This window comes from Schistocerca cancellata, chromosome 9 (genome assembly GCF_023864275.1).
Source record: "Schistocerca cancellata isolate TAMUIC-IGC-003103 chromosome 9, iqSchCanc2.1, whole genome shotgun sequence".
NCBI lineage: Eukaryota > Metazoa > Arthropoda > Insecta > Orthoptera > Acrididae > Schistocerca > Schistocerca cancellata.
The window spans coordinates 42,718,461-42,731,699 of NC_064634.1; the positions used below are offsets into that span (position 1 = coordinate 42,718,461).

The 13,239-nt window shown below is 39.1% G+C and overlaps 1 protein-coding gene across 2 annotated transcripts in view; it reads left to right on the forward strand.

The window, feature by feature from the left end:
- Positions 1-13,239, forward strand: part of LOC126100851 (integrator complex subunit 2) — an 82,019-nt gene that overhangs the window by 14,412 nt on the left and 54,368 nt on the right. For both annotated transcript variants that reach the window (XM_049911519.1, XM_049911520.1), the window contains exon 5: positions 8,534-8,707. In XM_049911519.1, the coding sequence (XP_049767476.1) occupies positions 8,534-8,707 (174 nt within the window). The remainder of the gene's footprint in view (positions 1-8,533; positions 8,708-13,239) is intronic.

Sequence of the window (13,239 nt, forward strand, 5' to 3'; positions counted from 1 at the left end):
TTGCTTCAGATTTCCACTTAATTCAACTGCAGTCAAGATTTTTTGTTCAAAAAAGGATTAACAACAGCATTGAGTTACAATTTAAGTCAGAAAGTAGTACACAGATCTGTAATCCTGGCCAGCTGCAATCACAGTTTGGTAGCAATTGTGCTGTGGATTGTCAACTGTTATCAGTAAAGTTGTAGGACAGTGAACATCATTTTATTTGCAAATTCGGCACTTCACAATATGACTTTTCATATAGCTGAAGACTATCATGTCTTGCAGTCAGCGTGTAATAATGGGCTACATATAATGTTACTCAAAGCAAATAGACAGCCACTGCTTAGTACTGACTCGCAGTTGCCAACTAGTCCACACCATGTATAGGTGCCTGAAGTTGCTGTTATTTTCGAAACACCAGGAAACTTTTTCCCCACTGAGCTTAAAGCCACAAACCATCAGATCACAATACGGTATTAAAGAAAGAATCACTTGAACAAACACATTGTTATGACAGAGCCACTTCTGTACAAACTTTGTGAGAGCAGCCAACATGTGGCTGCAAACAGTTTTAACATGAGTTAAATGAATTAACCCCTCAAGAAAAACCAGTCGCATAAAACATCATCCTATATACAGCAATTTACCAGATCAGATCACACAAAATATTGAATGCATACCACAGGAAGAGGTTAATAGTTAGTGTTCACAAATACCTCATGTACAGTATATGGCTTAGTTAATATTATACTAGAAAGTCAATGGTGAAATAAAAATAATGTAATGAGTAAAGATAATAACTCGTCATACAACTGAGACATGGAGCTACCTACAGGGACCTGCTCATCTGGCATAACGGGCAGCTTACTTGCCTGCAAGACGCGGATCGAATCCACGCAATGGAGTAATGATATGGGCTGGTTCACCGGCTAATGTGAGCATGGTTTGTAGGGTGTTTCCCATGCTTGTTTAGGCAAATGCTCTGCCGGTCCCAAAATTTCAGCCTCAGAGAATATGGTACACAAGCAGTTAAAGTATGATAACGTACAAAACCAAGTTCACACAATTCACAGACAGATGGGGCACACAACCTCCCTCCCTTAAGTTACTTTGATGACTATGTTGGCAGGAAGGTCATCCAGGCACAAAGTTGAATAATAAAATTAAAAACTGCCAGATCCTGGAAAGGAGTCCTCTGCTCTGGATGAGACAAACACTATGAAAAAGAGTAAGAAGAAGAAGAGGAAAGACTTAAAATGTTGAGCTTTCAGACAGTGTCCTCCTCCGGAGTTGGGCCGATGTGTATAAGTATGTGTGTATGTTTGTGGCTTTTTATGTACCTGCTGACTTCTCAGTCTCCTTCTTGTTCTCCTTCTTGTTCTCATTCTTTTCGTTAGCATTTACCTCATACAGGACAGGGAACTCCTGTCCAGGACTCAAGAGTTATATATTTTATTATGAACTATGTGGATGCACACCCTTCCTGGCACCACAGTTGTCAAGGAAACATGGGGGAGGGAGGTCGTGTGCCCCATCAGTCTTTGAATGGTGTGAACTTGATTCTGTATGTTATCATATTTTAAATGCTTGTGTATCATATCCTCTGAGGTGGAATTTGGGGACGAGCACATCATTTGCTTAAACTAGCATCAGAAACCGCCTAAAAACCTCATTCGGGTTAGCTGGTGTACCAGCCCACAGCTGTTAATCTGCCGTGTGGATTCAATCTGGATTTGTCCCATCTCATTGTCATGTAAGCCAGTGTGCTTCCTAATACACTAAATGAGCAGGCCCCTGTACATAGATCAACTGCTCTTTCCATTATTTTTATTTCACTTATGAAGTTCTAGTATTATTTATACTATTGTTTTGTGTGGTCTGGATAGCAGCAGTATGTAGGATGATGTTTTATGTCACTGGTTTTTCTTGTAGGATTAGTTCCATTAAGTCCTGTTAAAATTGTTTGCAGTCATATGTTGATTGCTCCCACAGAACTTGAAAAGCAGTGGTTCTGTCGTAACACTGTGTTCGTTCAATTCATTATTTCTTTAACACTGTATTGGTATGCAATTGTGCGTGACTTTAAGCCCAGTGAGAAAAAAGTTACCTGGTGTTCCAAAAATAATAGCAGCTTCAGGCACCTTCTTGTGGCATGGAGTAGGTGACAATTTCATGAAAAGGTAGGCCATTGTTCATAGCATCTTCAGAGTCAGTTCCACACAGTGGCTCTCTGTTTGTTGCAAGTAACATAATGCGCAAACCCATTATTCCAGGCTGACTGCAGTACAGGATTGTCCTCAAGTACAGGGTGTTTGAAAAAGAACTCCCTAGTTTCAATGTCCTATAATCTATACAAAAGTGACATGCACCATTCTAGTTTGTGGTGTTTGATTCATCAACTCTTCAAGTTTGGCTCCCCTGCAGTTGGCAGGTCTGCTTGACCTTGATATGGCACCAGTGCTCTTTTTTCCTCTGTTCCTTCAGTTCAGTCCAGGTGTGCGTGCAGTGCAGAGCAACTCAGAAATGAGGCTACATTTCATGTCAGTGGAACAGTTAATCGCCACAAGTGCAGAATTTGGCTGGCAGAGTATCCGCATGAAGCTATTCGGCATCAACATGATTCTCCCAAAGTTAATGTCTGGTGTGGTTCGATGGAAGATCGTGTGATTGGTCCTTTCATTTTTGTAGAAAAAAACAATAAACGGGAACATTTACTGTGACATGTTGACAGTGTACGTCTTTCCCCAAATGGACAATACCGAGGCAAAAAAGGGGCCTTTGTTTTTCCAACAAGATGGTACCCCACCTCATTACAGTAGCTATGTGCACGTGGCTCTTGACACTCGCTTTCCAGGAAGGTGGATGGGCAGGGCTGGCCCAATATCTTGGCCACCACGAAGCCCAGACTTAACCCTACTGGACTTTTTCTTTTGTGGCCACATAAAAAATGTTGTGTACAGTGAAAAGATGAGAGACATCAGTCATTTACAGGAAAGAATTGTCACAGTGGTTGGGACAGTTACACCTGAAATGTTGGTGAATATGTGGGGAGAAATGGAATATCATCTCGACGTGTGCAGGGCAACAAATAGATCCCATGCTGAAGTCTACTAACATTAAACAAAATTCTCTTTTATGGTATGTACTCACTGATGTAATTTTTCATTCATTTTCCCATTAAATTTATACTTAAAACTAGGGAGTTCTTTTTCAAACACCCTGTATACTGAAAGTCATATCGCAAAGAGCCAAATTTGCAAAAATAATGTTGCACGGTGCCCTACAAGTTACTGATAACGACAGACATTCCACATCAGAACTGGTGCCAATATTGGTAATGGCTGCCCAAGATTACATATCTGTTTATTACTTTTGTGACTACAATTGCCTGCCTGAAGTACAGAAATTGTAACTCAGTGGTGTTGCCAAGCCTTTTTTTTGAACAAAAACTATTGACTGTAGTTGAATAAGGTGGAAAAATGAAGCAAAGTAAAATGCAACTCCCTTTCGCTTGCTTCTGACCACAAAGCTGACAAAGTACAGTATGTAATAATATGTGGCGAAAATGTTTTTGTGGTGAAGTTTAGGATGTGTATCATTGCTTAACACAAGAAAAACAATGTTCAATATACCATGTCTTCTTATGGATATTCTCCACCAAATAATGATGTATCTTGTGTAGTCCGGGGTGATGCTGCCACAGGTTTGTTTTGATGTTATTGCAGCACCACATGGGATTTATGCAATAGTTTCAGTAAGATTCAGTGCTTCATGTTCACAATAGATTTTATTTCGCACTCTAGGTGTTTGGCGGCAAACATAAAACTTACACTCTGACTACATGCTGTTGATATAATATTCAGTCTAAGACTTCCCTCTGGTGGCATGCAATTCACCTCTATTTATATGATTTTAAACAATTACTATCATTGTTACATATTGAATTTTGGATTTATAAAATTAAAGTGTTGGTGTTTATCTGGTAATAAATATGCAACCAGTCGCTTTTTACAATTTATTCAACCATGAACATGTTTTCGAGCCACTGTAGGCTCATCTTCAGATGGAGGTGTTACAAGAACATTATGTTGTGGACCGAGTGTAGTTAGCTGCAGGGCTAGTGCTGCTGGTGGAAATGACAGAAATTTAGTAATCAGTGATGAAACATTTATGAACCCGAAAGTTTTTTATATTATAGGTACTTACAGTGCACTGCCTTGTGGTATTCACATCAGACTGCTTCTTATAATGTGCATTACTAAGCTATGTACACAAATAATAGCTACACTTGGCCCACAACATAACGTTCTTGTAACACCTCCATCTGAAGATGAGCCTGCAGTGGCTCTAAATCATGTTCATGGTTGAGTAAATCATAAAAAAGCGACTGGTTGCATATTTATTACCAGATAAATGCCAATTTAAATCACACTCTCAATTTGTCATCCACGATGAATATACTGAAATTAAAGTTTTTACATACATGAAATGATAATTAAATGGACACCCTAGCTGCAAACAGGTGTTGATGAACTTCATTGGGGACATTTTGAAAATGTGTGCCCTGACCGGGACTCGAAGCCGGGATCATCTTCCCAAATTACATAGAAAATTACATGGGATAAAAGTGAATAACTTTATACAAAGACTGAAAGAACCTATTTCTATTAAGATCATAAATTGCATGATTTATCACTGCAACAATATATTTCGTTAATTTGCATACATTATTTTATTGACTTAAAGGAAAATCTTCCTATCATTTTCAGGAGAACAGAGCGATTAGTCTTATTGAATGAAAGGCCTAGAATCAATTAATTAAATTTTGTACAAGTAAAATTTTACGTTTCTATATGATCGTAATTACAGTTCTATTAACACCAATTAGAACATGAGAATGCTGGATTCTGACTGAAGAATCATCATTTTTTTTTTCCATTAGGCATACAAATAATTTCTGGTTTCAAAACATACAAATAACTGTCTCTCTGTAACTTGGAAATGTTGGAACTTTAATCATTAATTACTTCATAAGTACAATAGCAAAATTATTCCTACCATGTGCCTATAGTTTGTATTTTGTGTAAATCATGAGGTTACATTAGTTTTTAATCCAGTATATTTCCTTCATTCTATGTACTGGTGAGGCCCAATATGAACAATGTCAAATCAACCGTCTAAATTAGTGTAAATTACTAACTTGGTGCACAAAGAATCTTCAGTGTGTCACAGTAGTCGAATCCAGATAGCCAGAAATGTGTTTCCTTCATTCTGTATGCTGATGAGACACAATGTAGGCAATGTCAAAGCAACAGTTTACATTGGTGTAAATTACTAATATTACATATATGCCCTCTTTGGGAGAGTGGAGATGAGATTGGAATAGGTCACAGGATCCCAAAAGGGGTTGTGGTATTACAAGTATACAACAAAAGATTAACGGTAAGAAACAAAGGACTGAATGCTTGTCATCTAGTCAGTTTCATCACATTACTGCATGTATGTGAATGATGAAAAATGTTGTATTACATCAGGAAGTCTCTTGGAAAAAATATGTATGAAGACTGTTACGAGTTAGAGAAAGCCATTGTCCAATGACATAATCAGATGTTTCATGTTGTTAGAAATGTATTTGTTTTGTTTTGTTGGCAAGTGCGTGAGAACAATGATTTGAAATTATCTGCCGCCTCAACCAGTATCACTGCCTTAGCAATTCTCAGCCTCGTGCTACACTTTTGCATTAACTAGTTTAAATTTGTGACAAGTTGATGTGATGTATATTTTGTGGGAACCAAACATCTGTATTGGCTTGGAAAGTCTCTAGTTTGTGCCTCATGGAAATTATATGTGTACCCTGATGCACTAGTATTGCGGAGTTCACACCGATCATTGGTGATTGGACATCGGAGCCTTCTATCAGAGCCTTATCAAATCAGTTCCATAGTGAAAGCAAACTGATATGAAGACTCGCAGAGATGTTGCAGGCTGTTAGCATGAAGATGATTTTTTTTTTTTTTCAATTGAACCTGTTATTCACAGAGATGTGTTAGCATGAGACTCCATGGACAAAGTACAGCACAAAACTGTTGTGGTCTGCAGTCTGAAGACTGGTTTGATGCAGCTCTCCATGCTACTCTATCCTGTGCAAGCCTCTTCATTTGCAGGTAACTACTGTAACCTACATCCTTCTGAATCTGCTTACTGTATTAGTCTCGTGGTCTGCCTGTACAGTTTTTACCCCTCACTCTTCCCTCCAGTATTAAATTGGTGATCCCTTGATGCCTCAGAATGTGTACTACCAGCCGATACCTTCGTTTAGTCAGGTTGTGCCACAAATTTCTTTTCTTTGTTCAGTACCACCTCATTAGTTACATGATCCATCCATCTGATCTTCAGCACTTTTCTGTAGCACCACATTTTGAAAGCTTCTATTCTCTTCTTGTCTAAACCTTGAATCAACCAAGTTTCTCTTCCATACATGACTACACTCCATACAGATACTTTCAGAAAAGTTTTCTTGACAGTTAAATCTATACTTGATGTTAACAAATTTCTCTTCTTCAGAAATTCTTCTTTTGCCATTGTCAGTTTACATTTTATATCCTCCCTACCACGACCATAATCAGTCATTTTGCTGGCCAAATAGCAAAACCCATCTACTACTTTAAGTGTCTAATTCCCTTAGCATCATCTGATTTAATGCAACTACATTCCTTTAGCCTCGTTTTGCTTTTCTTGATGTTCATCTTACATGCTCCTTTCCAGAAACTGTTCGATTCGTTGAGCTACTCTTCTGAGTCCTTTGCTGCCCCTGACAGCCTCAAAGTTTTTATTTCTCTTTCCTAGACTCTTAATTCCTAAACCAATTTTTTCTTTTGTTTCCCTTACTGATTGCTCAATATACAGATTGAATAACATCGGGCGTACTCTCTCCCTTCTTAACCACTGCTTCTCGACTTTTATAACTGCCGTCTGGTTTCTGTTTGAATTGTAAATAGCTGTTCGCTCCCTGTATTTTACCCCTGTCATCTTTAGAGCTTCAAAGAGAGTATTCCAGTCAACATTGTCAAAAACTTTCTATAAGTTTACAAATGCTATAAACATACGTGTGCCTTTTCTTAACCTATCTTCTATGAGAAGTCATAGGATCAATATTTCTCACGTGTTTCTACATTATTCTGGAATCCAAACTGATCTTCCTCGAGGTCCGCTTCTACAAGTTTTTCCATTCTTCTGTAAAGATTTCATGTAAGTATTTTGAAACCATCACTTATTAAACTGATAGTTCAGTAATTTTCACGTCTGCCAGCACCTGATTTCTTTGGAATTAGAATTATTATATTCTTTTTGAAGGTTGAGGGTATTTCACCTGTCTTAGACAACTTGCTCAGCAGATGGAAGAGTTTTGTTATAGCTGGCTCTCCCAAGACTATCAGTAGTTCTAACGGAATGTTGCCTACTCCCAGGGTCTTGTTTCGATTTATGTTTTTCAGTGCTCTGCCAAATTCTTCCCATCTCACCTTCATCTACGTCCTCTTCCATTTCCAAAATGAAGGAGAAAAAGAGTAAATGAATAATGTTAATTATATTAGTACAAAATGCATGGTGTGAAGTCATGAATGAATTCTTGAGGCCACACAGTGAATATTTATGGGGCAGGTGAATGGCAGGAAAGTGATACTTACAGAAATGCATACTTTGCTGTGAAGAAGGAAGCATTTATTGTATTGTCATATTTTCAACGGCTCAGAATAGCTCAGTCCCTCAAACAGTGAATGCTGGAAGCTGTAAGAGAATACTGCATCAGGAATGACTCACAGACTCAGAAAACTCCAAATGTATGTAAAGATTCCTTCATCCTTTCATAAGAGGAATGTGGAAGAAATACTTTAAATATCCACTGCAATTTAATGGAAAGGCTACCTAGAATACTATGGGCTATAAAAGCAATGGAGGGTGATCAGCACCCGACTAATACCACAACAGTTCCACAAAGCCTGTTACCTATTAGTATCTGATCACACATGACAGTATTATATAGTTGAGTTAAGATATGTTCAGTTTATAAATTAATGATACAATGTAAATGGACAGATAAAAAAAACTACTCACCAAGCGGTGGCAGGGGAACACACACATAAAAGTCTCCCCTGACCCAGGGTTCTGGGTGACTTTTCTATACTGTACCCCTTTCTGTAAACCTCTCCAGTCCTTTTCCTTCGCCACTCTTTCTTCCCCTTCAACTCTTCTGTCAGAAGAAGGAGCCACTGGCTCCGAAAGCTTGTGAAAGTCAAATCCTTTTGTAAGTGTGTTCCTCTGCCACTGCTTGGTGAGCAGATTCTTTTTATCTGTCCATTTACATTATATTATCAATAATTGATTATTGTTGTTGTTATAAATGAATGAGAATGATTGTGATATATACCCTAGGCATGTTATGTGCATTCCACAGGTATTTCTATGCATGCTTCTTACACAAGTGATGTCTTTTCAGTTGTTTTATTCATATACTGGTTGCCAGTGGTGCGTTATTTTGTTCTTGCTTTTGTAGGTGGAGCTGTGTCGACTTCCAGGCCTCGCCATCACACTAAGTCTAGAGCATGCTGGTCGTACGGTAGGAGCAGATGCTGAGGGAGACATGGTTGCCTTTGTATCAGGATTACTTCTGGGTAACGATCAGCAAACTCGCAGCTGGTTTGCGCTGTTTGTTCGCAATGGACAAAAGGTTTGTTGTTTGTCTTGTGCTGTACTGTCATTTTGAATTACATATATTGTTCTCATGAAGTGTAAGTAAATCATCTATCTCCTGAAATCAGCATGTTTTCAGAATGAATATATGGTTTTATTATCTTTAAATCGTTGCTGGACCTCAAAGAAAGGTTGTAGAGTTGTCACAATGAGGATTAACTTTCCGTGTATATCTTCTACATTTATTATAGTATGTGTTATTTTATGATTTTTATTGGTTCCTTTGCGGACTGTATTTCAGTTTTCTTTGCATTTAAATTTTATACTTAAAAGATCTAAGTAAATGCTTCTGTAAGATCAAAAGGTTGACACCGGAGAGGAATTTGTGGCTGGCTGCATCAACCAATCATAAAATGATGATTTAAAAAAAAAAAAAAAAGCACCAGAAATATATTTTTGTACTGTAAGCTGAATGAAATTAAATGGTCACATTACATAAAGCAGAAGAAAGTACTTAGCTTTTGATAGTTGACACATGGACAACTGGAATGGGGCTGATAGAGAGAGAGAAATAATTGTTGTTGTTGTTGTTGTTGTTGTGGTCTTCAGTCCTGAGACTGGTTTGATGCAGCTCTCCATGCTACTCTATCCTGTGCAAGCCTCTTCATCTGCCAGTACCTACTGCAGCCTACATCCTTCTGAATCTGCTTAGTGTATTCATCTCTTGGTCTCCCTCTACGATTTTTACCCTCCACGCTGCCCTCCAGTACTAAATTCGTGATCCCTTAATGCCTCAGAACATGTCCTACCAACCAGTCCCTTCTTCTAGTCAAGTTGTGCCACAAACTCCTCTTCTCCCCAATTCTATTCAATACCTCCTCATTAGTTATGTGATCTACCCATCTAATCTTCAGCATTCTTCTGTAGCACCACATTTCGAAAGCTTCTATTCTCTTCTTGTCCAAACTATTTATCATACATGTTTCACTTCGATACATAGCTACACTCCATACAAAAACTTTCAGAAAAGACTTCCTGACACTTAAATCAATACTCGATGTTAACAGATTTCTCTTCTTCAGAAACGCTTTCCTTGCCATTGCCAGTCTATATTTTATATCCTCTCTACTTCGACCATCATCAGTTATTTTGCTCCCCAAATAGCAAAACTCCTTTACTACTTTAAGTGTCTCATTTCCTAATCTAATTCCCGCAGCATCACCCGACTTAATTTGATTACATTCCATTATCCTCGTTTTGCTTTTGTTGATGTTCATCTTATACCCTCCTTTCAAGACACTGTCCATTCCGTTCAACTGCTCTTCCAAGTCCTTTACATTTACATTTACATTTATGCTCTGCAAGCCACCCAACGGTGTGTGGCGGAGGGTACTTTATGTGCCACTGTCATTACCTCCCTTTTCTGTTCCAGTCGCGTATGGTTTGCAGGAAGAACAACTGTCTGAAAGCCTCCGTGCGCGCTCGAATCTCTCTAATTTTACATTCGTGATCCGCTCGGGAGCTATAAGTAGGGGGAAGCAATATATTCAATACCTCATCCAGAAACGCACCGTCTCGAAACCTGGCGAGCAAGCTACACCGCGATACAGAGCGCCTCTCTTGCAGAGTCTGCCACTTGAGTTTGCTAAACACCTCCGTAACGCTATCACTGTTACCAAATAACCCTGTGACGAAATGCACCGCTCTTCTTTGGATCTTCTCTACCTCCTCCGTCAACCCGATCTGGTACGGATCCCACACTGATGAGCAATACTCAAGCATAGGTCGAACGAGTGTTTTGTAAGCCACCTCCTTTGTTGATGGACTACATTTTCTAAGGGCTCTCCCAATGAATCTCAACCTGGTACCCGCCTTACCAACAATTAATTTTATATGATCATTCCACTTCTAATCGTTCTGCACTCATATTCCCAGATATTTTACAGAAGTAACTGCTACCAGTGTTTGTTCCGCTATCATATAATCATACAATAAAGGATCCTTGTTTCTATGTATTCACAATACATTACATTTGTCTATGTTAAGGGTCAGTTGCCACTCTCTGCACCAAGTGCCTATCCACTGCAGATCTTCCCGCATTTCGCTACAATTTTCTAATGCTGCAACTTCTCTGTATACTACAGCATCATCCGCGAAAAGCCACATGGAACTTCTGACACTATCTACCACTATCACCACAATGCCATGTCCAAAAGATTGTGCCCAAGCCACCATGTCTACAGGACCACACCTGACAATATCTTTGGCCACAGTTTTCTTGAAGTGTGAGCTACCTATTGCTAAAAACTGGACTCATTTTGTATGGGAACCATATACAGACATCTTGCTACCTGTACATCATGACTTGCTGCCTTCCGTTGTCAATTTCTAAAATTATTTCAAAAGAAACAGCAGTGAACACAAGAGCTGTTATCCTGATTCAGCGAGCCAATGCGTGTGCACCGTCATGAGGTTCGTGCATGTACTTGTTAGATTTTGCAATCTGCTGTTACAAATATATCACATCTGTTGAGCGATCATAAAATTTTGGAACCTCTACAGGAAGAATTCAATGATTCCGGATCACAGGAAGGATATTGTGAAAAGCAATGGTCCCATAACACTCCCCTGTGGCACGCCAGAGGTTGCTTTAACGCCTGTAGATGTCTCTCCATTGATAATAACATGCTGTGTTCTGTTTGCTAAAAACTCTTAAATCCAGCCACACAGCTGGTCTGATATTCCGTAGGCTCTTACTTTATCAGGCAAGGCAAAGAGTTTTTTGCCTTTACAAATGGATATGTGTGTGTGTGCGAGTGTATACCCATCCTTTTTTCCCCCTAAGGTAAGTCTTTCCGCTCCCGGGATTGGAATGACTCCTTACCCTCTCCCTTAGAACCCACATCCTTTCGTCTTTCCCTCTCCTTCCCTCTTTCCTGACGAAGCAGCCATTGGTTGCGAAAGCTAGAATTTTGTGTGTATGTTTGTGTTTGTTTGTGTGTCTATCGACCTGCCAGCGCTTTTGCTTGGTAAGTCTCATCATCTTTCTTTTTAGATATATTTTTCCCACGTGGAATGTTTCCCTCTATTATGATGTGTTAATATGTTACATAACTTACATTTACGTACATACATATTTAAATTATGAATTGCTTCCATTCTTGTCTTATAATAATACAGGGTGATTCAAAAAGAATACCACAACTTAAAAAATGTGTATTTAATGAAAGAAACGTAATGTAACCTTCTGTTATATATCATTACAAAGAGTATTTAAAAAGGTTTTTTTTTCACTCAAAAACAAGTTCAGAGATGTTTAATATGGACCCCTCCAGACACTCGAACAATATCAATCCGATACCCCAACTCGTTCCACACTCTCTGTAGCATATCAGGCGTAACAGTTTGGATAGCTGCTGTTATTTCTCGTTTCAAATCATCAATGGTGGCTGGGAGAGGTGGCCGAAACACCATATCCTTAACATACCCCCATAAGAAAAAATCGCAGGGGATAAGATCAGGGCTTCTTGTAGCCCAGTGATGAAGTGCTCTCTCACGGGCTGCCTGGCGGCCGATCCATCGCCTCGGTTAGTTGACGTTCAGGTAGTTACGGACAGATAAGTGCCAATATGGTGGCGCTCCATCCTGCTGAAATATGAATTGTTGTGCTTCTTGTTCGAGCTGAGGGAACAGCCAATTCTCTAGCATCTCCAGATACTGTAGTCCAGTTACAGTAGCACCTTCGAAGAAAAAGGGACGCTGACGCCTAGTCAACAGCGCCTCAAGCGAACAAATGTACAACTAAATGAAACTTTATAGCTCCTTTAATTCGCCGACAGATAGTGCTTAGCTCTGCCTTTTGTCGTTGCAGAGTTTTAAATTCCTAAAGTTGTGCTATTCTTTTTGAATCACCCTGTATTACATTTTAATATTTTTTTCCATGGAATGAAAGCAGTGATGCTGTAAATAAGCTTTTAAAGATTTTCCAAAGGTTTTACTTCTGTGAAGTTGAACATTCGGACATTCAAATTCCCAGATGTACCTATTGATGAGAACTTTAATTGTATAACCCCTCTATTATAAAACTCCCAGAAACTTGTAAGTGCACCAACATTTGTTCTGCTTTGTTAGCTTATTTACACATTTTCATTAAATAATTTTATAGGGTAATATCTGGAAGCAATTCAGTACAGTGTATTTATTATACAGAAACATGCTGGAAGGATAATATTTTATGTACAACTGTTAACCCCATATAGCCAACTACACTCCTGGAAATTGAAATAAGAACACCGTGAATTCATTGTCCCAGGAAGGGGAAACTTTATTGACACATTCCTGGGGTCAGATACATTACATGATCACACTGACAGAACCACAGGCACATAGACACAGGCAACAGAGCATGCACAATGTCGGCACTAGTACAGTGTATATCCACCTTTTGCAGCAATGCAGGCTGCTATTCTCCCATGGAGACGATCGTAGAGATGCTGGATGTAGTCCTGTGGAACGGCTTGCCATGCCATTTCCACCTGGCGCCTCAGTTGGACCAGCGTTCGTGCTGGA